Source organism: Eptesicus fuscus, chromosome 19, assembly GCF_027574615.1.
Source record: "Eptesicus fuscus isolate TK198812 chromosome 19, DD_ASM_mEF_20220401, whole genome shotgun sequence".
Taxonomy (NCBI): Eukaryota; Metazoa; Chordata; class Mammalia; order Chiroptera; family Vespertilionidae; genus Eptesicus; species Eptesicus fuscus.
In genome coordinates this window covers 153,007-173,993 of record NC_072491.1, presented here as the reverse complement: position 1 = coordinate 173,993, position 20,987 = coordinate 153,007, and the positions used below count along the sequence as shown (strand labels likewise).

General features: G+C 65.0%; 5 protein-coding genes across 12 annotated transcripts; 3 read left to right on the top strand and 2 right to left on the bottom strand.

Annotated features, from left to right (window-relative positions):
- Nucleotides 1–546: 546 nt before the first annotated feature.
- Nucleotides 547–3,831, top strand: GPT (glutamic--pyruvic transaminase). 2 transcript variants are annotated; one of them, XM_028136722.2, is made up of 12 exons: nucleotides 547–604; nucleotides 1,073–1,241; nucleotides 1,352–1,441; nucleotides 1,604–1,712; nucleotides 1,887–2,020; nucleotides 2,164–2,407; nucleotides 2,565–2,644; nucleotides 2,714–2,850; nucleotides 2,942–3,116; nucleotides 3,210–3,365; nucleotides 3,450–3,562; nucleotides 3,645–3,831. In XM_028136722.2, the coding sequence occupies exons 1-12, from the start codon at nucleotides 561–563 to the stop codon at nucleotides 3,733–3,735; spliced, it is 1,542 nt and encodes a 513-aa protein (XP_027992523.2). In that variant the 5' UTR covers nucleotides 547–560; the 3' UTR covers nucleotides 3,736–3,831. The 2 variants fall into 2 exon arrangements, with proteins under 2 accessions (XP_027992523.2, XP_054564282.1); XM_054708307.1 differs by lacking the exon at nucleotides 1,352–1,441.
- Nucleotides 3,832–5,102: 1,271 nt separating this feature from the next.
- MFSD3 (major facilitator superfamily domain containing 3) lies at nucleotides 5,103–7,103 on the top strand. 6 transcript variants are annotated; one of them, XM_054708394.1, is made up of 6 exons: nucleotides 5,103–5,430; nucleotides 5,920–5,980; nucleotides 6,267–6,414; nucleotides 6,498–6,622; nucleotides 6,694–6,803; nucleotides 6,894–7,103. In XM_054708394.1, the coding sequence occupies exons 1-6, from the start codon at nucleotides 5,299–5,301 to the stop codon at nucleotides 7,065–7,067; spliced, it is 750 nt and encodes a 249-aa protein (XP_054564369.1). In that variant the 5' UTR covers nucleotides 5,103–5,298; the 3' UTR covers nucleotides 7,068–7,103. The 6 variants fall into 6 exon arrangements, with proteins under 6 accessions (XP_054564369.1, XP_054564368.1, XP_054564367.1 ...); XM_054708393.1 differs by having other exon boundaries at nucleotides 5,881–5,980; XM_054708392.1 differs by having other exon boundaries at nucleotides 5,103–5,715.
- A 137-nt stretch (nucleotides 7,104–7,240) lies between these two features.
- Nucleotides 7,241–13,675, bottom strand: RECQL4 (RecQ like helicase 4). Its single transcript, XM_054708730.1, has 21 exons — nucleotides 13,592–13,675; nucleotides 12,950–13,090; nucleotides 12,094–12,675; nucleotides 11,900–12,052; nucleotides 11,700–11,826; nucleotides 11,476–11,595; nucleotides 11,263–11,391; nucleotides 11,087–11,179; nucleotides 10,866–11,002; nucleotides 10,372–10,455; nucleotides 10,113–10,292; nucleotides 9,861–10,040; nucleotides 9,651–9,792; nucleotides 9,316–9,578; nucleotides 8,988–9,240; nucleotides 8,787–8,916; nucleotides 8,536–8,705; nucleotides 8,285–8,465; nucleotides 8,059–8,206; nucleotides 7,816–7,924; nucleotides 7,241–7,724 (listed from the first exon to the last, which is right to left on the bottom strand). The coding sequence occupies exons 1-21, from the start codon at nucleotides 13,673–13,675 to the stop codon at nucleotides 7,600–7,602; spliced, it is 3,531 nt and encodes a 1,176-aa protein (XP_054564705.1). The 3' UTR covers nucleotides 7,241–7,599.
- Nucleotides 13,676–13,906: 231 nt separating this feature from the next.
- Nucleotides 13,907–17,586, top strand: LRRC14 (leucine rich repeat containing 14). Of its 2 annotated transcripts, XM_054708405.1 has the most exons (5): nucleotides 13,922–13,927; nucleotides 14,241–14,270; nucleotides 15,404–15,757; nucleotides 15,941–16,525; nucleotides 16,613–17,586. In XM_054708405.1, the coding sequence occupies exons 3-5, from the start codon at nucleotides 15,429–15,431 to the stop codon at nucleotides 17,178–17,180; spliced, it is 1,482 nt and encodes a 493-aa protein (XP_054564380.1). In that variant the 5' UTR covers nucleotides 13,922–13,927; nucleotides 14,241–14,270; nucleotides 15,404–15,428; the 3' UTR covers nucleotides 17,181–17,586. The 2 variants fall into 2 exon arrangements, with proteins under 2 accessions (XP_008157905.2, XP_054564380.1); XM_008159683.3 differs by lacking the exon at nucleotides 14,241–14,270 and having other exon boundaries at nucleotides 13,907–13,927.
- A 425-nt stretch (nucleotides 17,587–18,011) lies between these two features.
- LRRC24 (leucine rich repeat containing 24) lies at nucleotides 18,012–20,781 on the bottom strand. The gene is made up of 4 exons (XM_028136642.2): nucleotides 20,502–20,781; nucleotides 20,090–20,368; nucleotides 19,657–19,825; nucleotides 18,012–19,015 (listed from the first exon to the last, which is right to left on the bottom strand). The coding sequence occupies exons 1-4, from the start codon at nucleotides 20,667–20,669 to the stop codon at nucleotides 18,102–18,104; spliced, it is 1,530 nt and encodes a 509-aa protein (XP_027992443.1). The 5' UTR covers nucleotides 20,670–20,781; the 3' UTR covers nucleotides 18,012–18,101.
- Nucleotides 20,782–20,987: the final 206 nt, after the last annotated feature.

The following is a 20,987-nucleotide window of genomic DNA, read 5'->3' as shown; positions in this document are numbered from 1 at the left end:
GTGAGAGTGAGGCCAGCGCCTGCGCCCGGGCCCCTCTGTCCTCTCCAGCCAGCAGGAGCCGAACAGCTGGGCTCCCCTCTGGCCTGACCAGCCACTCAGGACAGCACGGATGCAGGCTCCCTGACCCTCAGCTCAGTCCCTGGCTCAGCGTCAGATGCCATAGCTGGGGTGGCCACCCTGGGCAGGGCCTGTGGGGGTGGGGCTCTGAGGGCCTATCACTGCTCACTCCCCGCTCTCCACCAATTAGCAGCCACGGGAAGTAGAGCTGAGGTCACCCTGCCTGTGGGGTGGCCCCAAGGGCAGCCCTGGCCGGCCTGGTGAAAGGGCACCCCGTGCAGAGCAGCAAGTGTCCAAGGGCCTCCCCCCAACACGGGCTCGGGTCTCGCAGTGCTGATGGCACCCAAGGCCTGAGCACGGGCCCTGCAGCCCCCACCCTGCTATGACCGCCCACCCTGGAGGGGCCAGATGGAATCCCCAGGGCCTCCCCCTCCCCCAACACCCCAGGATTCCTGAGGCTTGGCTCAGTTACCTGGGAGATAGGGCTGCTGACCCAAGCAAAGATGGGGGACTCCACCCGGCTGGGCTTCCTCCTAGCCCAGCTAGGGTAAATCTCCATTCTCCTCTGGGTTCAGCCCTGCCTAGCTCTGCCCACCCCCTTGGGGCACTCAGCCCAGCTCCCCTCCCCCAGACCCAGTCCCTCAGAGCTTCCTGCACCGTCTGTCCCTACCCCCCATGTGGGTCTCCTCCTCCTGTCATGGGGACACGGCAGGCACTGGGCTGAGCCCCAAGCCCCGCCTGCCTCCTCACCCACTCCCTGTGGCTCCCTGGGGCAGAGCTGTGCCCAGATGGGTGGGGCGGGGCCCTGTGGCCCCAGAGGCCCTAGCTCCGCCTTCAGCCTTTCCTGTCCCTCTCAGTGGGGCCAGCAGGCTGTGGAGAAGAGGGCCCTTCTTACCTGGAGCCCCTACCCAGCCTCCCCCTTGCCAGCCCTGGCCCGCTGAGCCGGGACTCAGCTTCCCTCATTCCTACGTCTGGATCCTGCCACCTCCTGAGCCTCCCTCCTGCCCGGTCTTAGTAGGGTCATGGCCGTGAGGGCGGGTGGCCACAACCAGGCCGCGATGAACGGGCTGAAGGAAAAGGTGCTGACGCTGGACACCATGAACGCCTGTGTGAAGAGGGTGGAGTATGCCGTCCGTGGCCCCATTGTGCTACGCGCCCTGGAGCTGGAGCAGGAGCTGCGCCAGGTATGGCCCTGGACCCGCCACAGCCCTCCAGGCAGCACCCAGCACCCATGGGACAGGAGCCTGGGGGAGGGAGAAGGCCGGTTCTCAGTGTCCCGCCTCCACCCTCCCAGGGGGTGAAGAAGCCCTTTACTGAGGTCATCCGCGCTAACATCGGGGACGCGCATGCCATGGGGCAGAAGCCCATCACCTTCCTGCGCCAGGTGAGGCTGGTGCTGCTCCGACGGCCTCTCCCGGGCAGCCTGTCAGCCCTGAGCCCTGTGCCCTGTGCCCTGTGTCCTGAGCCCTGTGCCCAGCCCTGTGTTCTGTGCCCTATGCCCTGTGCCCTTTGCCCTGAGCCTGGCCTCAGCAATCGCTCCTCCCAGGTCCTGGCCCTCTGCGTCCACCCGGATCTCCTGAACAGCCCGGACTTCCCCGAAGATGCCAAGAGAAGAGCGGAGAGCATCCTACAGGCGTGCGGGGGCCACAGCCTAGGTGAGCCCATACAGAGCCCCAGGGAGGAGGACTGGAGGAGGCTGTCCCAGGGCGGGGCGGCGAGGGAAGGGGCGGGGCTGCGGGGAAGGGGCGGGGCGGCCCCACCCTCTGGAAGGAGAGGATCTTCCCGGGAGCAGCCCGGACCTAACGGGCCTCCCCCGCCCCCCTGGCCAGGGGCTTACAGCAACAGCTCGGGCATCCAGCCCATCCGAGAGCACGTGGCGCAGTACATCCAGCGGCGCGACGGAGGCATCCCCGCGGACCCCAACAACATCTTCCTATCCACGGGGGCCAGCGATGCCATCGTGGTAGGCGGGGGCCGGGCCGGGCAGGAGGACACCGCGGTTCTCTGTGTGTCCGGCGGTCAGGCTCCTCCGGGCACGCAGCGTGGGGTGGGGGAGACGGGCAGCCCCGGCCCCGCCAACTCCGCCGCCTCCCTGTCCGCCCCCAGACGGTGCTGAAGCTGCTGGTGGCCGGCGAGGGCCGCTGCCGCACGGGCGTGCTCATCCCCATCCCTCAGTACCCGCTCTACTCGGCGGCGCTGGCCGAGCTCAACGCGGTGCAGGTGGACTACTACCTGGACGAGGACCGCGCCTGGGCGCTGGACGTGGCGGAGCTTCGGCGCGCCCTGTGCCAGGCGCGGGGCCACTGCCGCCCCCGCGCGCTCTGCATCATCAACCCCGGCAACCCCACCGGTGCGCGCCCGCCGTCCCCGCCCCGACCCATCCCTGCCCGCCCCTCCCGCCCGCTGTCCCGCCCCTTCTGTCCCGGCCGCGTGTCCTCGCCCCATCGCCCGGCTGAGAGCCTGGCGCGCCAGGCTGACCCCGGACTTGCCGTGTCCCTGCGCCCCAGGCCAGGTGCAGACTCGCGAGTGCATCGAGGCCGTGATCCGCTTCGCCTTCGAGGAGCGGCTCTTCCTGATGGCTGACGAGGTGCTGGCCGGGGCGTGCGGGGGCGGGGGGCGGGGCCAGCCCGGGCGCCCGTGACGCCGTCGCCCGCAGGTGTACCAGGACAACGTGTACGCCGAGGGCTCGCAGTTCCACTCGTTCAAGAAGGTGCTCATGGAGATGGGGCCGCCGTACTCGACGCAGCAGGAGCTCGCCTCCTTCCACTCGGTCTCCAAGGGCTACATGGGCGAGTGCGTGCGGGCCAGACCCTGGGCGGGGCCTCTCTGACCCCGGCCAGCCGCCCCCTGCGGCCCTGCCTGGACGCTCGCCTCCGCCTTGCAGGTGCGGGCTCCGCGGCGGCTACGTGGAGGTGGTGAACATGGACCCCGCGGTGCAGCAGCAGATGCAGAAGCTGATGAGCGTGCGGCTGTGCCCACCGCTGCCGGGCCAGGTTGTGCTGGACATGGTGGTCAGCCCGCCTGAGCCCTCGGACCCCTCCTTCACGCAGTTCCAGGCGGTGAGCGGAGCGGCCGGCCTGGGGGGCGGCTGGGCGGTGAGTGGCTGGGCTGGGGGGCGCTGCGCCCACGCCTGATGGGCCCTCCCTCCGCAGGAGAAGCAGGCAGTGCTGGCCCAGCTGGCGGCCAAGGCCAAGCTTACCGAGCAGGTCTTCAACGAGGCTCCTGGCATCCGCTGCAACCCGGTGCAGGGCGCCATGTACTCCTTCCCGCGCATACAGCTGCCCCCGCGCGCGATTCGTCGCGCAAAGGTGCGGGCCCAGCGGGCAGGCAGGTCCCCAGGGAGGGCGCGGCCTGGGACGCCCGCCTGACCGCCCCGCCCCCCCGCCCCCCAGGAGCTGGGTCTGGCTCCCGACATGTTCTTCTGCCTGAGGCTGCTGGAGGAGACGGGCATCTGCGTGGTGCCGGGCAGCGGCTTCGGGCAGCGCGAAGGCACCTACCACTTCCGGTGAGGCCCCGCCGCACAGCCCCGCTCCTCGGCCCCGCAGCCCCGCGCCCTTTGCTCTTCACTTACCTTCCTCCCCTTTTAGGATGACCATCCTGCCCGCCATGGAGAAACTGCGTCCCCTTTTGGAAAAGCTGAGCCAGTTCCACGCCAAGTTCACCCGCGAGTACTCCTGAGTACTCCGGGGGCCAGGCCTGGGTGACAGTGCCTGGGTCTGAGGGGCCGCCACCTGTGGGCTGGGCACCGGCCTCTAATAAAGCTGTGAGAGCTGACGTTTGGCGGAGGTGTGCACATCTGTGTGTGCCTTCCCCTGTCTGCGCAGGCCTGGTCTGCCGCCCAGGGGAGCGGTTGGGGGGCTCCCAGAAGGGGCCCTTCCTGCCGTTGCAGCCCCGTCAGGGGTCTGGCTCCGCACGTGGGGCTCAGAAAGGCTTGGTGTCCTGACTGCCACCGGGGCTGCTGGGGGAGCTGAGGAACAAATGGGTCTCCCAGCCTGGGTTGTGTTTGAAGCGTGTGGTGAATGTGTGTGGCATCGGAGTGTACATGCAGCCCTCGGGCTGGGAGGCAGGGAGGGGAGGCCCTCCTGAGCCGCAGCATCCGAGGGTGAAGAGGGAGAGCAGTGCGGTGCTGAGGAGATGCCCGGGATAGCTGGGCTGGAGGACCCAGGACGGGGTGGTGGGCAGCTCGGTGTCCTTGCCATGGAACCTGCAGATGATGCCTGCTGTGTGCATGCCAGACACTGCTGTGTGTCTCTGAGGTAGGCATGGTAGGCCCTATTTTATTCATTTAAAAATATTTTTTATTGATTTTAGAGAGAGGGAAACATCCATGAGGACCATTGATTGGCTGCCTCCTGCACACCTTCTACTGGCGATAAAGCCTGCAACAGGCGTTGCCCTTACCGGGAATCTGGCCACCACTGGTGCATGGGACAACATTCAACCAACTGAGTCACATGGCCAGGGCTGCAGTCCCTATTTTAGAAACTTTTAAAAATATATATACTTTATTGATTTTTTTACAGAGAGGAAGGGAGAGGGATAGAGTCAGAAACATCGATCAGCTGCCTCGTGCACACTCCCTACTGGGTATGTGCCAGCAACCAAGGTACATGCCCTTGACCGGAATCGAACCTCGGACCCTTCAGTCTGCATGCCGACGCTCTATCCACTGAGCCACACCGGTTTCGGCAAGACCCCACAGTTGGCTTCTCCTTTGATGGGCTGGTCTCGGCAGGGCCAGCTGGAGTGGGCGGGGCATGGGAGCTTGGGAGCTGCTGAAACCGCAAGCGCAGCCAGGGCCTTGGGCCGGACAGTGGAACTTGAACCAGGTCCTCCATGGGGGTGCTGGAGAGACTGCGGCCACTGGGGAGATGCCAGGAAACACTTCTGCAGAGTTTGGGTCTAGGTCCGGAGGTCTGGGGGCCGGACCTGATAACCCTGAGAAGGACCCGAATGGGTCTCACTGCCGCTTTTTACTCCGGACGCAGTACCCACGTGAGCCACCGGGGGCGCCGGCGCACGCGGCCGCTCTGGCCCGCTGGCGCTCTATGGCCAGCGGGGTCCCGGGAGCAGAGGACGGCCTGCGGCTCTGCGGTTCCGACGTCAGCCAGTCTAACCCTGACCCCGCCCGGCCCAGTCCAAAGGCCATGCAGCCGTGTGACCCTTGACCAGACCAGACACGGAACCGTTTTGCCCGTCCCGCTCCAGGCCCAGCCTTGAACTCGGCCCCCCGCCCCGGCCATGCGTGGGAAGCTGCTGCCACTGGCCGGCCTCTACCTGGTGCAGGGCCTGCCCTACGGGTTGCAGTCTGGCCTGCTGCCCGTGCTGCTGCGAGCGGGCGGCCTCTCCCTGACTCGCGTGGGACTGACCAAGGTGCTGTATGCGCCCTGGCTGTTCAAGCTGGTGTGGGCCCCGCTGGTGGGCACGCGGGGCTCTCCCAGGGCCTGGCTGACGCTCAGCACGGCTGCTCTGGGCCTGGTGTGCGGGCTGCTGGCAGCTCTGCCTCCGGCTGAAGGTGGCCAGGCAGAGCTTCCGGTTACCGTGGCGGGGCTGCTGCTGTTGCTGAACCTGGGTGCAGCCGTGCAGGACGTTGCCCTCGACACACTGGCCATGCAGCTCCTGGAACCGGCGGAGCTGGGGCCTGGCAATACCGTGCAGGTGGTTGCGTACAAGCTGGGGTCGGTGCTGGCGGGTGGTGGGCTGCTGGCCCTGGTGCCCACCCTCTCCTGGCCCCAGCTCTTTCTGCTCCTGGCTGCCACCTACTGGCTGGCTGCTGCCCTGGCTTGGGCTACACCAGCCCTGCAACAGTTGCCCTCTCCTCAGCCCTCAGAACTCCCCCCACACACCCTGCACCTTCTGCAGGACTTGCTAGCTGTGCCGGGGACCCTGTGGACCGCCGGCTTTGTCCTCACTTACAAGCTGGGTGAGTGAGGGCTTGAGTCAGACAATAGCAGGGGTGGGGACCTCCAGGTGGGTCCCCAGGAACCACTTGCAGGGCCATCCTCTTTCTGGGGTATGCCCGGCAGTGGGGCTTTATGTTGTGCCACTGAGCTCCAGCCACAATCCCTGGGTCCTGCTGACCCTGAGCTTGCCAATGCCCTTTCTACCATCTCAGCACCAGAGGCAGGCAGCAGCCGGCTGGGGAGCATGACCAAGGCCCCAGGTGGGGAAGGGAGGCGGTTGTACACCTACTCATGTTCTCCCCACAGGTGAGCAGGGTGCCAGCAGCCTGTTCCCACTCCTCTTGCTGGACCGAGGCCTCTCTGCCCCGGAGCTGGGGCTGTGGAACAGTGTGGGCGCCGTGGCCTGCTCCATTGCTGGCTCGTCCCTGGGTGGGGCCCTGATGTCTGGACGCCGGTGAGTCTTCCTCTGCGTGTCCCACTCTCCTGATCACCCCCAATCTCTCCGAACCCCTGACCTGCCCAGTCCTCCCACCCCAGGAAGCTGCTGCCCCTGCTGAGGTCAGTACTTCAGTTCCGTCTTGGGGGCCTTGCCTGCCAGACCACTCTGCTCTTCTGCTTGGACACCCCGTGGGCCAGGCTGGACCCTGGCACAGTCCTGAGAGGTGAGGGGCTGGGCATTGGGCATGGGGGAAGAACACTGCATCCTGGGCTCTGCTGACCTTGGTCTTCCCAGGGGCAGTCTTGCTGAGCCTGTGCCTGCAACACTTCTTGGGGGGCCTGGTCACAACCGCCACCTTCACTCTGATGATGTGCTGCAGCCAGCTGGCACACAGTGCCTTGCAGGTGAGGGGTCATGGCCAGGACACCGAGGGGATGCAGGGCTGAGGTCCAAGCAAGTCCTAACCTGTCTCTCCCCCCTCACCCGTCCCCCAGGCCACACACTACAGCCTCCTGGCCACGCTGGAGCTGCTGGGGAAGCTGCTGATGGGCACACTGGCTGGAGCCCTGGCCGACAGCCTGGGCCTGCACCTCTGTTTCTCGCTCTTCCTTGCTCTCTCAGCCATACCCATTCTGCACCTGAGCCTGGCACCCAGAGCCCTGGCCTGAGCTGGGTGGTAAGACTAGTCAGTAAAGCCAAGTGTGACCGGCCTGCTTGTGTCTGTCTGGGATGTGTGGTGCCCAAGGCTGCCCGACTGTGGCACTGCCCCACCGAAAAGGAGGGTCCCTGCAACAACTCCCACATCTTTTTTAAAAAAATATATTTTATTGATTTTCCACAGAGAGGAAGAGAGAGGGACAGAGAGCCAGAAACATCGACCAGCCGCCCCCTGCACACCCCCCACCGGGGATGCGCCCGCAACCAAGGCACATGCCCCTGACCGGAATCAAACCTGGGACCCTTGAGTCCGCAGGCCGACGCTCTATCCACTGAGCCAAACCGGTCTCGGCCTCCCACATCTTTTTGTATTTTGGGGCCTCCTTGTGCCCACATTCCGGGCAGCAGGCTTTGTCCAAGGTGGTCAGTCACTGTCTCAGCCACTGACATCCCCTCGTCTTGGGTCTTGCACCTGCCACTCTCCATGCGCCTGTTCACACCGTGTCTGACATGGGGGACAGGCCTGCCTGCGGCCAGGGGTCATCAGCGGCCCCACAACAGGATCTCCTCGGTGGCCAGCTTGATCAGGGCGTGGAAGCTCAGGTACAGGTACTTCCTCCAGAAGCGTCGGTCCCGTCCATACACCTGGGCTGGAAAGCAGGGGCTTCCTGTGGTGGAATGGGGTACATGGCCCTGAGGACTGTCAACTGGGTCCAGCCCTCTGCCCACCAGGTCGGGCTGAGCTGCCCAGGCCCTCACCGATGCCATGGAAGATGCGGGCCACAGCCCTGCCCGAGAACTGCTGCTCTGGCCAGCAGGACAGGAAGTGGCGGACATCCCTGCGGACCTGGTCCTCCCAGTCCTGGAGCTGAGGGTGGGGGCGTGTCAGCACAACCTGAGCGTCCAGACCACCAGCCCCACGGCCAGGGCAGGGCGGGAGGCGTGCACACATACGTTCGGCTGCCCGACCTTGCCCCGGGCCTAGGCATGACCAGCACTCACCTTGGCCTGTCCTGGCTCTGGGCCCTGTGCTTCCTCCTCAGCCCCTGGCCCCTCTTCCTCCAAGTAGTGGCTGAGCAGGGCCTTGAGCCTGGTGCTGCGGTCATCGTCGGGCTGCTCCAAGCAGGGTCCGCAGCTGGGGAAGGCTACACTGGGGTGGGATGAGCTCGTCAGAACCGCCCCCTGGGATGGGGGTTGGGAACCACCCTCTGCCCACCCGTCCTTGCACCTGTGAAAGGCCTGGGACATAAGGCGCAGGTGGGCCAGGGCCTCCCGCTCTCTGGCCTGCACTCGGCCATGAAGGAAGCCACAGATCTGGTCCTTTTCCTGGGCGGTCAGGTCCCCAGGGCTGTGCAGGTAGAAGGCCAGCTCGCTGAACTCCACCAGCACCCCTGTGCCCCGAGGCACACCTGCCAAAGAGCGTGTCAGATGGGCAGGTTGGCAGGCAGGTGGCATCCAGGGCCAAGGGTGGGGGCGCACCTTTCCTGGGCTCCGGGTCCCACTGCAGTTGGTGGAGGGCCTTCCGCACGGGGGCCAGCTCCCAGCCCATGGAGTCCACCAGCTCAACCACGTCAAACTCCACAGTGCCGCTTCCCCCACCTGTGTTCTCAGGCAGCTGCTGGGCCAAGCATGCAGCCAGGGGGACACACCTATGCCAGGGGAAGGGGTGAGTGATTGGTAGCCCAAGTCCTCTGTTCCTGTCACCATTCTGGGATAGGACGTGTGTTCACCTGCGGGCCAGGGCCTGGAGCTGGGTGGGGCCCCCAGGGCATCGCACGCAGCAGTGAGTGTAGGTGGGTGCCAGCAGCTCCAGCCAGCGCTGTGGGTGCAGCTCCAAGTAGCACAGAAGAGTCTCAATGACTGGGGGAAGAGCAGGGCTCAGAAGACTTGGGCCTGTGAGATGCCCCTCCACACCTGCCCCAGTTCCTCACCCTCCTCAGGCGTGTCCAGAGCCTGCACTGTCGGCTGCACTGGGAGTGCCCGCTTGTGGCCTGGGCACCGGGCTGTTTGCTCACAGCTGGGTTGCTTGGAGGAGCGCCCCTCCTGTCTCTCGCCTCCCTCCTGCTCTGACAGCCGTTGGGTGCAGGTGCAGGGCGGGAACGCACGCTGCACCAGCTTCTTCACAGCAAGGAAGTCGATGGCGTTGGCATGCACGTGTCTGCGCAGCTCCCGAAGGTCCTCGCCCTGCAGCAGGATGGCTGTGAGCGTGTGGCCATGGCACTGGGGGGTGGGAGGGAGTTCGAGCTGGTGGGCACCAACCTGGGGCTGCAGGAAGAGGTGGCAGTGTGCGGGCTGCCCATCACGCCCAGCCCGGCCCACGGCCTGAATGTAGCTCTCAAAACTCGGGGGCAGCCCCAGGTGCAGAACAGCCCGCACATCTGGCCGGTCCAATCCCATCCCAAAGGCCACTGTGGCCACCACCACCCGCAACCGGCCCTCCATGAAGGCCCGCTGCACCCGCCGCCGCTCCCGGCTGCACATGCCAGCGTGGTAGGCTTCAGCCACAGCCTCCGGGGCCCGGCCTGCAGGAGACACAGATGGTTGGTGGGCTGTATGCATGGGAAGGTCTGAGGCCCAGCCCGGCCCAGCCTCACCTCCAGGCCCCGGAGCCCTGGCCTCCGGCAAACGGGTGCGCAGCAGAGCAGAGACACGCTCGGTGTCCTCGCGCCTGTTGCAGTAGACGATGACGGCGTCCAGGGTGCGGAAGCGGTCACCCTGCAGCAGTGTCACCAGAGCCTGGCGAGGGACAGTGGTCAGTGTGGGCAGTCGGGAGGCAAAGCCTCTCCGTGTGTGTGTACACCTACCTGGTCGGGGTCCCTGTCCATGGACACAGAGAGGTGCAGGTTGGCAGGGACGGTGACCGGTCCCCTGAGGACAGCCTCCTTGGCTATGCCCAGATGCTTGGCCACATCGAGAGTGGTGCTGCGTGTGGCTGTGGCTGTGAGACCCAGGAAGCAGCGCACGCCCAGGCATTCCCGCAGCACCTGTGCAGAGTGGGGTAGTGAGGATGCCCACTGCCCCCTGACCTACTCACCTGTATTCAGGACAAGGCTCACCTTGCAGACACGTAGATAGCAGGGTCTGAAGTTGTGGGACCACTGAGAGAGGCAGTGGGCTTCGTCTATACAGACAAAGGCCACTGGGGGCAGCTGAGTGAGACAGGCAGGGTTCCCGGTCCCAGCTCCAACCAACGCCTCGGGCGACAGCATCAGCACGTGTACCTGGCCTGCCCGAGCCTGTGAACAGCAAGGTCAGGACCACTGTCCTGGGCCCTGCCTGTCGCCCCCAAGGGTCTTGCTCTGGGAGGCCCCTCACCCTCTGCAGGGCTGAGTCCCGCTGCTTCCTTGTCATGCCCGAGTGTACGCAAGCCGCCTTCAGGCCTCGGGGCAGGCCAGACACCTGCAGACACAGGAGCCAGTCTGTTGAAGGCCATACAGCCCCTTCCCGACCCCCCCCAAATGCCTCTCCAAGTCGCTCAGCTCAATTGCAACTGCTGTATCCGCCCCAAGTCTTATGAGGAGAAAACACCCAAACCCTGGAACTAAGAGTTCAGAGCTGCCGCTGGGCCTGGGCTCAGGCACTGGGAACAGACAGGCCTCAATGGGGACGTCTCCTTTTAGGGGAGGATCTGGCCAGCCATGTCCCTGCTGCCCTTAGGCCACTTCCAGGCTGAGGGCTGTGAACAGAGCTGGGGGACCCCCACAGCTCCAGGACGCCGGTTTGGTGAGCAGCAGCAGCCCAAAGGGACAGCAAAGCCTGGGGTGCCGGTGCTTGCCTTCCACCCACACCTGAGGATCCGGTCCACACACCTGGTCGTCCATGAGGGACAGGAGAGGAGAGATGACCAGCGTGAGACAGGGGCTTCGCTGGGCGTAGAGCAGCGCAGGGAGTTGGTAGCACAGGGACTTGCCGGCGCCGGTGGGCAGCACCAGCAGTGTGGACATGCCTGGACGGGAGCCAAGTCAGCAGAGCTGCTCTGCGGCCTGGCCTGGCCTCAGCCCCGCCTCACTCCCCCGGCAGCCATGCTCACCGGACAGGATCCGCATGACCGCGTGCTCCTGCCCAGGGCGGAAGGCTCGGTGCCCCAGCTGCTCCAGGGCCTGCAGCACCTCAACTGGTGTCGCTGTGGACACAGGTGTTGGGTCAGCATGGGCGAGCCGCCCCCACCTTTGGGTAAAGGTCGTAGGCTGGTTGGCATCTGCTCACCTGCCACCTGCCCCAAGGGACCTGGCAGGTAGAGTGGCGGCACAGCTGGGGATGAGCAGGGTGCCCCAGGCACAGGTGCCTCCATGGGCACTAGCAACTCAGACCCAGCAGGATCCGTATCTTCCTCGCCTGCGGGGGGTGGACAGGAGAGGGTGCTGTGGGAACTCCAGGCTGGTCTGGCGTCAGTCTAGCAAGAAGGCGGCTTCCACTCACCAAGGAGCTGGCCGCAGGCAGTGTGTGTCCTCTGAGCCACTGCCTCCAACGTGGGCAATACCTGCATGTCCTCTTCATCCTCGCCACCCTCCTTCTCGGGGACCCGGGTAGGTTTTGGGCCTGGGGTATGGGGTTAGGAGGGCTTTTTGCTTCAGTCAGACCCCGAAGAGCACAATACCCTCTCTAAGCAGTGTTGGCCCAACACACCGGCACAGAAACCTCACCTGGTTTGGGGCACTGGGATGCCCAGTGGCCGAGCTGCCCACACCGGAAGCAAGAATCCTTGACTGGGGCGCTGGGCTGCCCACCCCCGAAACATCCCGCCTTCTTCTTCCATTTCTGTTTCCACACCTGGGTGGGGCACAACAGAGGGTCACAAGGCGAGAGGCGGGAGGAGTGAGGGAAGTGCCTGCCACCACCTCACCTGCTTTCGGAGGAGTCTGCCACGCAGGGCTGGGCCCCGGACGTAGCGCTTCTGCTTCAGGTTGAGCCGAACGTAATTGCCCCTGTCCCGGACAGCTGGCCTAGGACGGACGTACAGGTGTGTCTTGCCCATAGCATCCCCACCTTGGCCCAACTCCAGGTGACCTGCTGGGAGGCTGAACGGTATTACCTGGCGGCGGAGGGGCCGGTGGGGGGCTCCCCTGGACAGTCTTCTGCATGCAGCACAGCCCGCGCTCCCTCCGGCGGGGTGCCTTCTTGGCTGCTGTGCTGCTGCGTCTGTGCAGTGGTCCCCTCTGGCTCCCCACTCTGTCTCCGCTTCTTGCCTTGACTGCTGCCCAGAAGGGGGCTCCCTGCACTGACCCCGGGTACCTTCACAGCTGGAGCCTCTGAGCCCAGAAAAGGTGCCTCAGGGCCCCCGCTGGGGCCAGGATCAGGGGCAACACCTGAAGTCAGGGGCTGTGGCTCCTCTGTACCCAGGACAGGATGGCAGGCCTCAGGAGTCCCCAGAAAACCTTGGGTCTCATGGTGACACCTCTGTAGCCAGCCAGGATCTAGGGAGCTTAGCCGCAGGCTCAGGGACTCCTGCAGCTGCTGGAGCCGGCCTGGCCTTAGCTGGGGCCTGGGGAGCTGGGGCAGCACCTCACTGACTTCTTCAGGAGACACGGGGGAAGCCCCTGCCGCTGGCAGCCCCGGGGAAGGCACCTTGGGTGGGGGTCTTTGCGGAGGCCGGGGTATTCGGCGTGGAGCTGGCCCAGCCTGGAATGGGGAGGACAGACAAGCACGCAGGCGTTCAGGCCCTGGGCTGCCAAAGATCCTGCAACCTGCCCGAGTCCCCACCCAACCCTTCAGTGTGACTGGAATGGGAAGGAAGCTGGGAGCAGACCTTTCAGAAGAGGAGGCCTGGTTAGTGCGGGAGGCGTGTGCGCGGGGATGCGAGCAGGGGCGCCTGTGGAGGGGTGTCTGCTCATCCTGCCCCTGGGCCGAGAGCAGTTCTGGACCAGGGTGGACGGCTCCGTGGCCTACTCCTCACCTGCAGAGCATCCTTCAGGTTTGCCTTGAGCCTCTCCCCGTAGTCCGGCACGGACCCGCGAGAGCTCGGCCCTGCAGCAGGAGGGAGACTCTGGGTTACAGCTCGATTCAGGTGGGATCCCCAGCAGCTGGGCTCGGGCACCTGCAGGAGGAGACAGTGGGGTCGGCAAGGCTGGTGTGGGGGACAGAGGTGTCTCCAGCCCCAGTCCCTCAGAGACCTGGAGGGGGCCGGGCCCTCCACCCCGTCCAGCCCTTCCCCCAAATTCTGTGCCCCTCGGAGCTCCCGAAGGTCCTCGCCGCACAGAAAGCTACGCCGGGAAGCTAGGGTACGGGGGCCCCGGTACCTCCTCGGCCGCCTCCGGAAGCGCCTGCACGGGGTCGCGGGGTCCAGCGCTGCTGGCCGGACGCAAGGTCTCCTTCAGGGCGCGGTACTCCCGGTAGAGCGCTGGGGGCGGGTCAGGGGTTAAAGGTCAGGGTTCGGCGGTTCCCGTTCGGCTCCCTCACCCCTCGTGCCTCCATCCGGTGACCCCGCCGCCCGGCGCTCACCGCGGGTCTCCTCGGGCGCCGCTTCCACATCCTCCTGTGAAGGGAGCGCGTCAGCCGGGGCCGCCCCCGCAGCCTCCCGCCCCCGGGCAGCCCGTACCTGCACCGGCCGCCGCCCGTGCTGCCGCCGGAACGCGCGTTCCCACGCCTTCAGCTGCGCCCGCACGTCCCGCAGCCGCTCCATGCGCGCAGGCCCCGCGCGCGGCCTCCGCTCCGCGCCCCGCGATTCTCCCGCCGCGAGGACGCCGCCGGCCGGCAGCCAATGGGGACTCGGCGCGGTCGGGGGCGGGGCGTCGGGGCCAACGCGAAGCTGGGGCAGCCAATCCCCGGATTCCTGGAGCGACGGCCAATGGGGGGGAGGCGACGTCATCGCGGCGCGCTGGGCGGGGCGCGGGGCGGGGCGGTGCTGACGGCGGCGGAGGCTGCTGCGGGGCCGGTGAGCGCGGGCTGCCGGCTGACACTGATCGGGGCCGTGCGCTCCCGGCCCTGCCAGGCCGCAGGACACGGGCGCGCCACTCGGGTGGTGGGGCTGTGGGGCGGGTCCCCACCCGGGCTGCACGGCTCGGGCCCTGGGGCGACGCGCCGGGAGGAGGAGGGGTCGGGGCGAGCGCCGCCCCGAGGCCGGGAGGCGGTGCGGGGGCGCCTTCGGGAAACGCCGGGCACTGCGGGCCTGCGGAGGGGCGGCAGCCGCCGCACAGAGCTCCTCCCCCGGTGATCACACGGGCTGCCTTCGTTTCCTCTCGTGACAGGTGCTCGTTGGTCTGTCCTTTCTCAGCGAGGTATGCATCGTCCTCGCGAGATGTGTCCACGGGCAGAGCGCGGCCGAGGCTGGCGTCAGGGCTTCTCAGGAACCGCTGTCCTAAGGGCTTAGGTTCTGTGAGGTCTGGGGCCAGAGGCCCCTTCCCGGCTCATCACCCAGGCTGCAGCCCTAGCCGGGGAGGCCTAGTCCTTGGTCCTCATCTGTTTTGCTTCCTGTGACCGGGAGGCAGTTTGGGGGATGAGGTTCTCTGATTCAGCAGCAGAGCGGACCCAGGTTCCTGCGGCCTGAGGCATCTCTGTGCCTCTCGTTAGCTTGAATGCCCCTTTGGCAGTGGCCTCTCACTGTTTGAGCAATCTCCTGGCCTGGGGCCTCCTGAATCTATGGGTTTGAACCTTGGTTTCTTGACTTGGTTCTTCAGGGAGGAGGGAGATGTTCAGACAGCTGAGAAGGCCCTCGGTGGTGAGGGTTGCTTTCCAGGGGTTTCCATGCCTAGCAACACGTCTGGATATAGAAGTTAGGCTAAGGGTCATGTCGAGGGTTTGGGTTACCCAGGCCATCTGGGTTCTGTTTCCTGGGCCCCGGTCCTTTATACTTTCCCCGGTGTTTATCGAGCACCTGTGCATCCAGCTCCTCTCTGCTGCTGTCCTCTCCTGGGACAGCCTGCAATGGCCTTGGAGGAGGGCACCGGAGGGAACTGCGATGCAGCTTCCAGCCCCTCCTCCCCAGGATCCCACCTTCTAGTGCTAGTGAAGGGGGCGGGGCCAGGACTGTATTTTACTTTTGAGGGAGGGCCTCTAACAAGCGGCTTTGTAGTTTGGGAGGCCTGAAGTGCGAGGGCCCTGCTGCAACAGCTGTCAGACCACACCAGGTGGGCGGGTCCTCTCATGCTATTGCATGCTGCTTGATGGCTTTGTTTTCCTGAACAAGCCCCCATGCTTCTGCAGTGTGGGAACTAGGGGGTGGCCTTGTCCCCCTCTGCACTCTGCCTAGCCCATTGCTAGGCACCTAGCACTTACTCTTCAGAGCTGGGGTCCCACTGACCACAGACTGGCAGGCACTGTGCTGGGCTTTCCTGCTACTAGTGTGTGAAAGAGTCTGTGGCAGGTGGTAGCCTGGGGTCTGTCCTCCCCACTGAAGGTCCCTTCCCTGCAGGTGGCCTCCTGCCTGGCCCGGCGCCATGCACACGCTTGTGTTCTTGAGCACGCGGCAGGTGCTCCAGTGTCAGCCCGCAGCCTGCCAGGCTCTGCCCCTGCTCCCACGCGAGCTCTTCCCCCTGCTGTTCAAGGTGGCCTTCATGGACAAGAAGACTGTTGTGCTGCGCGAACTGGTGCACACGTGGCCCTTCCCTCTGCTCAGTTTCCAGCAGCTGCTGCAGGAGTGCGCCCATTGCAGCCGGGCCCTGCTGCAGGAACGGCCCAGCACAGAGAGCATGCAGGCTGTGATCCTGGGGCTCACAGCCCGGCTCCATACCCCAGAGGCTGAGGCTGGCACACAGTCCTTTTGCAGGTATGGATGGGCTCACCCGAGGGCCCTCAGGCTTGGGGCGTGCAGAAAGGGTCCCCAGAGAGGTTTCAGGCTGGTGCTAAGAGCTCAGTGCAGAAATAGGCATGTTGCCTCTGTCCCAAGGTGGCTGGGATTGGGTGTGGGTTCTCCCTCTTACCACCTGTCTCAGCCCACCTGTGCTCCCAGGAAGCATGCACTGCGGGTGCTGGACATGACGGGCCTCCTGGACGACGGTGTGGAGCAGGACCCCGGCACCATGAGCATGTGGGACTGCACGGCAGCTGTGGCCCGCACGTGCATCGCACAGCAGCAAGGTGGGACTGTGGGGCCTGGGCTGAACCCTGTCCCCGTGGAGGTGCGTGTGGACCTTCGGGTGAACCGGGCCTCGTACGCGTTCCTGCGGGAGGCCCTCCGTAGCAGCGCAGGCAGCCCGCTGCGGCTCTGCTGCCGGGACCTGCGGGCTGAGGACCTGCCCATGCGAAACACGGTGGCTCTGCTGCAGCTTCTGGATGCAGGCTGCCTGCGCCGTGTGGACCTGCGCTTCAACAACTTGGGCCTGCGTGGCCTGTCTGTCATCATCCCACACGTGGCCCGCTTCCAGCATCTGGCCAGCCTTCGGCTGCACTATGTCCACGGGGACTCACGGCAGCCCTCCGTGGATGGCGAGGACAACTTCCGATACTTCCTGGCCCAGATGGGCCGCTTCACCTGTCTGCGGGAGCTCAGCATGGGCTCCTCTCTTCTCTCAGGGCGGCTGGACCAGCTGCTCAGGTGAGTGGGCCTTACTACTGTTCTGCCTCTCCCCTCCTCAAGACCCTCCCCTGCCCTGCCTGTTCACTACCCTTGCTTCACCTGCAGCGCTCTGCAGAGCCCCCTGGAGAGCCTGGAGCTGGCCTTCTGTGCTCTGCTGCCCGAGGATCTGCGCTTCCTGGCACGCAGCCCCCATGCTGTCCACCTCAAGAAGTTGGACCTGAGTGGCAACGACCTGTCTGGCAGCCAGCTGGAGCCTTTCCAGGGTCTGTTGCAGGCGGCAGCGGCCACACTGCTGCACCTCGAGCTGACTGAATGCCAGCTTGCTGATACCCAGCTGCTGGCTACACTCCCTGTGTTGACCCGCTGTGCCAGCCTCCGCTACCTCGGCCTCTATGGCAACCCGCTGTCCATGGCAGGTCTCAAGGAGCTCCTGCGGGACTCGGTGGCACAGGCCGAGCTGCGCACCGTGGTGCATCCCTTCCCTGTGGACTGCTATGAGGGCCTGCCCTGGCCGCCACCTGCCTCTGTTCTGCTGGAGGCCTCCATCAATGAGGAGAAATTTGCTCGTGTGGAGGCCGAGTTGCACCAGCTGCTGCTAGCTTCGGGCCGTGCCCATGTGGTCTGGACCACGGACATCTATGGTCGCCTGGCTGCAGACTACTTCAGTTTGTGATCTCTGGGCTTCTGGGTGACAGACAGGCTGTCCCAGAGTCCAGGGCTGCTGGAGGCCCCTCCCTCTCCTGGGTAGGCACAGCCTTGGCTGGGACCCTGCTAGAGGCCTGGCACAAAGGCACTGGTGTCTGATTTTTGTGCCCCTTGGGTGCACCTTGAACCTCCCTGCGCATTCTGCAGCACCCTGCGAAGTTCTGCCCTGCACTTGCTCCCCTGACTGTTCACCCGTCTGTGGGCCTGAGGTCTGGATTCCAGCCCTGCCCAGCCCTGCTTGGTTAGTCTGCACTTGGCTACCCTCTGGGTCCTGGTCCTCTTGAGAATGCCCTGAGCTGAGAGAGGGTGTTCCCTCGGGGCCCTCCTCCAGGGCAGACTGCCCTGTGTTGAAGTTGGGACTGGCCTGCACTCGGGCCTGTCACGGTTTTCCCTGCCCTGGCACTCAGGAGACGGACTGTCGGCTGGGCTTTGGGACCAGACCGTGTCATTATGGTACAAATGTGCAGTGTGTTTGGAACTTAAATTTGTGGCTGTTTTTTCCTGTCCTAATAGGTTAGCGAGTTGTCCCTGTCTGGCTCTGCTGCCACACCCAGTATGGCCCCGGGTAACAACTGTCTTCCAGTTCTCCCTCCCCTGGGCATTCCTAGCAGGGCTGGGCATCTTCACAGCACGAGAGGATCTCAGTAGGGGTGTTGGGAGCCTCCCTGGCCATCCAACGTTTGCACCCCAGGACTTGTGTCTGCAGAGCTGCCGCGCTCCGGGCGCCTGTGTTCCACCCCCCTCGGTGCCCCCAGACCTCACACACAGCTCGGTTCACATCGCGCAGCTTCCACCCTTTACTGATCACGCTGGAGCGTGCGCGAACGGAGTCCGCCGACTGGCCAATCCGCCGGGCCTGCGTCATCAGCGCGCGTCGCCCGCCCCGCCCTCAGCAGTGGATCTCGTAGGCGGCAGGCGGCTGCAGCGGGAATCCCTGCGCGGGCCCGGGCGCCACCCCCTGGGCCGCCTGGGCTGGGTCCTCCGCGAAGAGCGGCTTGGAGCGGTCGATGACGAACATCTCGTGGCCCCGCTCGCCGCGGAGCTCCTCCAGCTGCGCGGAGGTGCAGGGCCCGTCCGAGTAGTCGTTGACGAACAGCGCGCCCTCCCCCGGCGGCCCGGGCGCCTTTTTCCGCCGCCGGCGCCGGCGACAGATGAGGGTCGCCAGCAGCAGCGCCGTCAGCGCCAGGAGCGCGATGGCCGCCGCGATCACCGTCTGCGTGGCCAGGCCCAGGGCGCGGAAGGCCATGCTGCTCGCCTCGGGCAGGGGCGCGGGGCCAACGGCCGCCGGCGGGGGCGCCAGCTGCAGCTGCTGCTGCGACTCGTTGACCAGGAGCTGGAAGGGCACCCGAGCGGCGCCGCCGGCGTTGGAGGCCTCGCACTCGTACTTGCCGGCGTGGGCCAGGGTAATGTTGGTGAGAAAGAGCATGCCGCTGCCCGTGTCGGAGGCTCCGTGCCCGCCTGGGCCTGGCACCCCGCTTTCTGGCGGGGCCTGGGCCCGCGGTTGCCCCTCGCGAGGCTGGGCCACCTTCCTCCAGGTTACCAGGGGCTGCGGGTAGCCGGAAGCCTGGCAGGCAACCCGCAGGTTCTCACCCAGGTTGGCTGTCACCTCCAGCGGCTCAACGTGCACGGAAGGTGGGATGCAGATGAGGCTACTGCCAGAGACATCCAGGAGACTCTGGAGGGCCAGGCGTGGAGGCTCTGCGCACACGATCTTCCTGTCCCTGGAGCTGAGCAACCTCTGCCCCGCCTCCTTGAGCCAAGCTCCCAGCCAGTGCAGCGCGCAGTCACAGCGCCATGGGTTCTCTGTGGACAGAGCAGCGGTGAGCAGGTAGCCCAGGGGCAGCTACGACCACAGCCTGAGCAGTTTGGGTTCCACTGGCCAGAGCAGGAGCCCCTTCACTATCTTCCACAGAGTCAGGGACCCCTGCCACCCAAGCTCCTTAGAGTGTGGCCCCTTCAGTTCAGGATATCTAAGAAGTCTCTTGTCCCTCTGAAGTCTCTGCAACAAGTCCCACTATTTGGGGGGAATCCTGGTGTCCACATAGACATCTCACCACCACTAAAACCTTGCAAACACTGTCAGCCTTGTCTCTCAGGTGTTGTCTCCTAGAAATGCCCCCAATCCTGTTCTCATCTTTCTAGTTTCTACCTACCTGCCCTCTGATGGCCCCAAAATGTGCAAGCCGCTCAACTGTGTCTACTTTGTTTAGAGACTTTTCTGTCTTCCTTACAAAAGTTCTCTGAGCTGTGCCCCTACCAACACCCCCATTCCTGGCAGCCTTCGCCGTGGTTGCTGGTAGTGGTGTGGCCCTCCAGAGCTGCCCTGGGGGTGTACAGCTCTTGGCCACTGCCCTTGGGTTGCCCTCCATAGCTGGGCCTACTCCCTACTGCCAGCACTGTGGCTTGACTTCTTCGCATGAGACCCCCTGCTCCAGAAGAGGTACCTGTGAGGCGTAGGACCTGCAGGCTGGCCAGGGGCTTCAGGGTCTCATGGCTGATGGTGCCCAGCTGGTTCCTACTGAGGTCCAGCAGTGCCAGTGAGGAGAGCCCGGCCAGGGCCTGGTCCTCCAGCAGCTTAATGCTGTTTTCCTGCAGGTGCAGCTCCTGCAGTCGCTGAAGCAAGGACAGCAGATCATCAGGGAAAGGGGTCCTAGCAGACATGTTTCCTTACCAGGCTAGGCTGGTTTTTGGTTTGTTTTGGTGAGGGATTACGAATTTATTTGATCATCCGCACATCAGATGGCTGAGCCTGGATGGCTCCAGCCTAGGCTGGTTGACTTTTGTCCCTTTCACAACTCCAGCCCCTCAGAGCAGCTGACAGTACAGGAGGATCCCTGCCCGCCTCCCCCCCCCCCCCCCCCCCCCCGCACCCCTCACCGGCAGATGCAGGAAGGTGAAATCCAGCAGCTGCATCAGCTGGTTACCAGCCAGGTAGAGTATGCGCAGCTGAGCCAGGCCTGCAAAAGCCCCCAGGTGCAGGCCTCGCAGCTGGTTGCCTGTGAGTGCAAGCTCCAGCAGGCGCGACTGTGCATGAAAGGTGCCTGGCTCCAGGGTGCGAAGGCTGTTGTTGTGCAGGTAGAGACTGTGAAGGGTGGCAAGGGGTGCCAGGATGCCTAGCTCCAGGCACGCGATGCTGTTATCCTGCAGGAACAGCGTCTGCCGGCCAGAGGGAGGGAGGCAGGCAGTGTTACCCCACTGAGGGAGTGTTCCTCCAACTAAGGTCCCCACCTACCCACCAGGAAGCTCACACACCCTTCCCTCCTCGCCCGCAGTCCCACACAATTCCCACCTGTGTCCCAGGCGGGATTCCTGGCGGGACAACGTGCAGCCCCAGGGCCCCACACTCCACCGTGGTGCTGTAGCAGCGGCAGGCAGCCGGGCAGCTGGTGGCTCCGGGCGGGAGACTGGGCAGACAGAGCAGCGACAGCAGCAGCAGTGCCGGGGCCCCGGAGGCCATCTCCCGAGGCAACCACAAAGTGGCAACCTCCTCACCAACTTCGCTACAATGGGGCCCCAGATGGGAAGCACTTCCTGAAACAGTTTGGCAAGGCCTTGCCCTAACACTTGAGAGTCAGTGAAAAGCATGGATGGAAGCTCACACCGTGTCTAATGTTTGAAAAGTTATAAATCAATTTAAGAAACTGATAAAACGTTTTCTTAACGAAAACAGTCAAGGATTTGGGACGTTGGGTTCCAATTTTGAGTTTCTGATGTCCTCTGTCTGCACACAGGCCATATGGGGAGAGCCCACCCTGTCCCCTTCTCTCCCCATTCC

Excerpts from the sequence above, each read along its gene's own strand:
- RECQL4 (XM_054708730.1), bottom strand. The coding sequence starts at position 13,675 with ATGGAGCGGCTGCGGGACGTGCGGGCGCAGCTGAAGGCGTGGGAACGC. Across the intron at positions 10,293-10,371 it reads GGGACTCAGCCCTGCAGAGG|GCTCGGGCAGGCCAGGTACA; the intron begins GTGAGGGGCCTC and ends TGCTGTTCACAG. Across the intron at positions 8,466-8,535 it reads GGACCCGGAGCCCAGGAAAG|GTGTGCCTCGGGGCACAGGG; the intron begins GTGCGCCCCCAC and ends GCTCTTTGGCAG.
- GPT (XM_028136722.2), top strand. The coding sequence starts at position 561 with ATGGGGGACTCCACCCGGCTGGGCTTCCTCCTAGCCCAGCTAGG. Across the intron at positions 3,117-3,209 it reads CCTTCACGCAGTTCCAGGCG|GAGAAGCAGGCAGTGCTGGC; the intron begins GTGAGCGGAGCG and ends CTCCCTCCGCAG. Across the intron at positions 3,563-3,644 it reads GAAGGCACCTACCACTTCCG|GATGACCATCCTGCCCGCCA; the intron begins GTGAGGCCCCGC and ends CTCCCCTTTTAG.
- LRRC14 (XM_008159683.3), top strand. The coding sequence starts at position 15,429 with ATGCACACGCTTGTGTTCTTGAGCACGCGGCAGGTGCTCCAGTGTCAG. Across the intron at positions 15,758-15,940 it reads GGCACACAGTCCTTTTGCAG|GAAGCATGCACTGCGGGTGC; the intron begins GTATGGATGGGC and ends CTGTGCTCCCAG. Across the intron at positions 16,526-16,612 it reads CGGCTGGACCAGCTGCTCAG|CGCTCTGCAGAGCCCCCTGG; the intron begins GTGAGTGGGCCT and ends CTTCACCTGCAG.
- LRRC24 (XM_028136642.2), bottom strand. The coding sequence starts at position 20,669 with ATGGCCTCCGGGGCCCCGGCACTGCTGCTGCTGTCGCTGCTCTGTCTG. Across the intron at positions 19,826-20,089 it reads TCACCTTCCTGCATCTGCCG|CGACTGCAGGAGCTGCACCT; the intron begins GTGAGGGGTGCG and ends TCCTTGCTTCAG. Across the intron at positions 19,016-19,656 it reads GCAGGTCCTACGCCTCACAG|AGAACCCATGGCGCTGTGAC; the intron begins GTACCTCTTCTG and ends CTCTGTCCACAG.
- MFSD3 (XM_008159728.3), top strand. The coding sequence starts at position 5,299 with ATGCGTGGGAAGCTGCTGCCACTGGCCGGCCTCTACCTGGTGCAGGGC. Across the intron at positions 5,981-6,266 it reads TGTCCTCACTTACAAGCTGG|GTGAGCAGGGTGCCAGCAGC; the intron begins GTGAGTGAGGGC and ends TTCTCCCCACAG. Across the intron at positions 6,623-6,693 it reads CCCTGGCACAGTCCTGAGAG|GGGCAGTCTTGCTGAGCCTG; the intron begins GTGAGGGGCTGG and ends TGGTCTTCCCAG.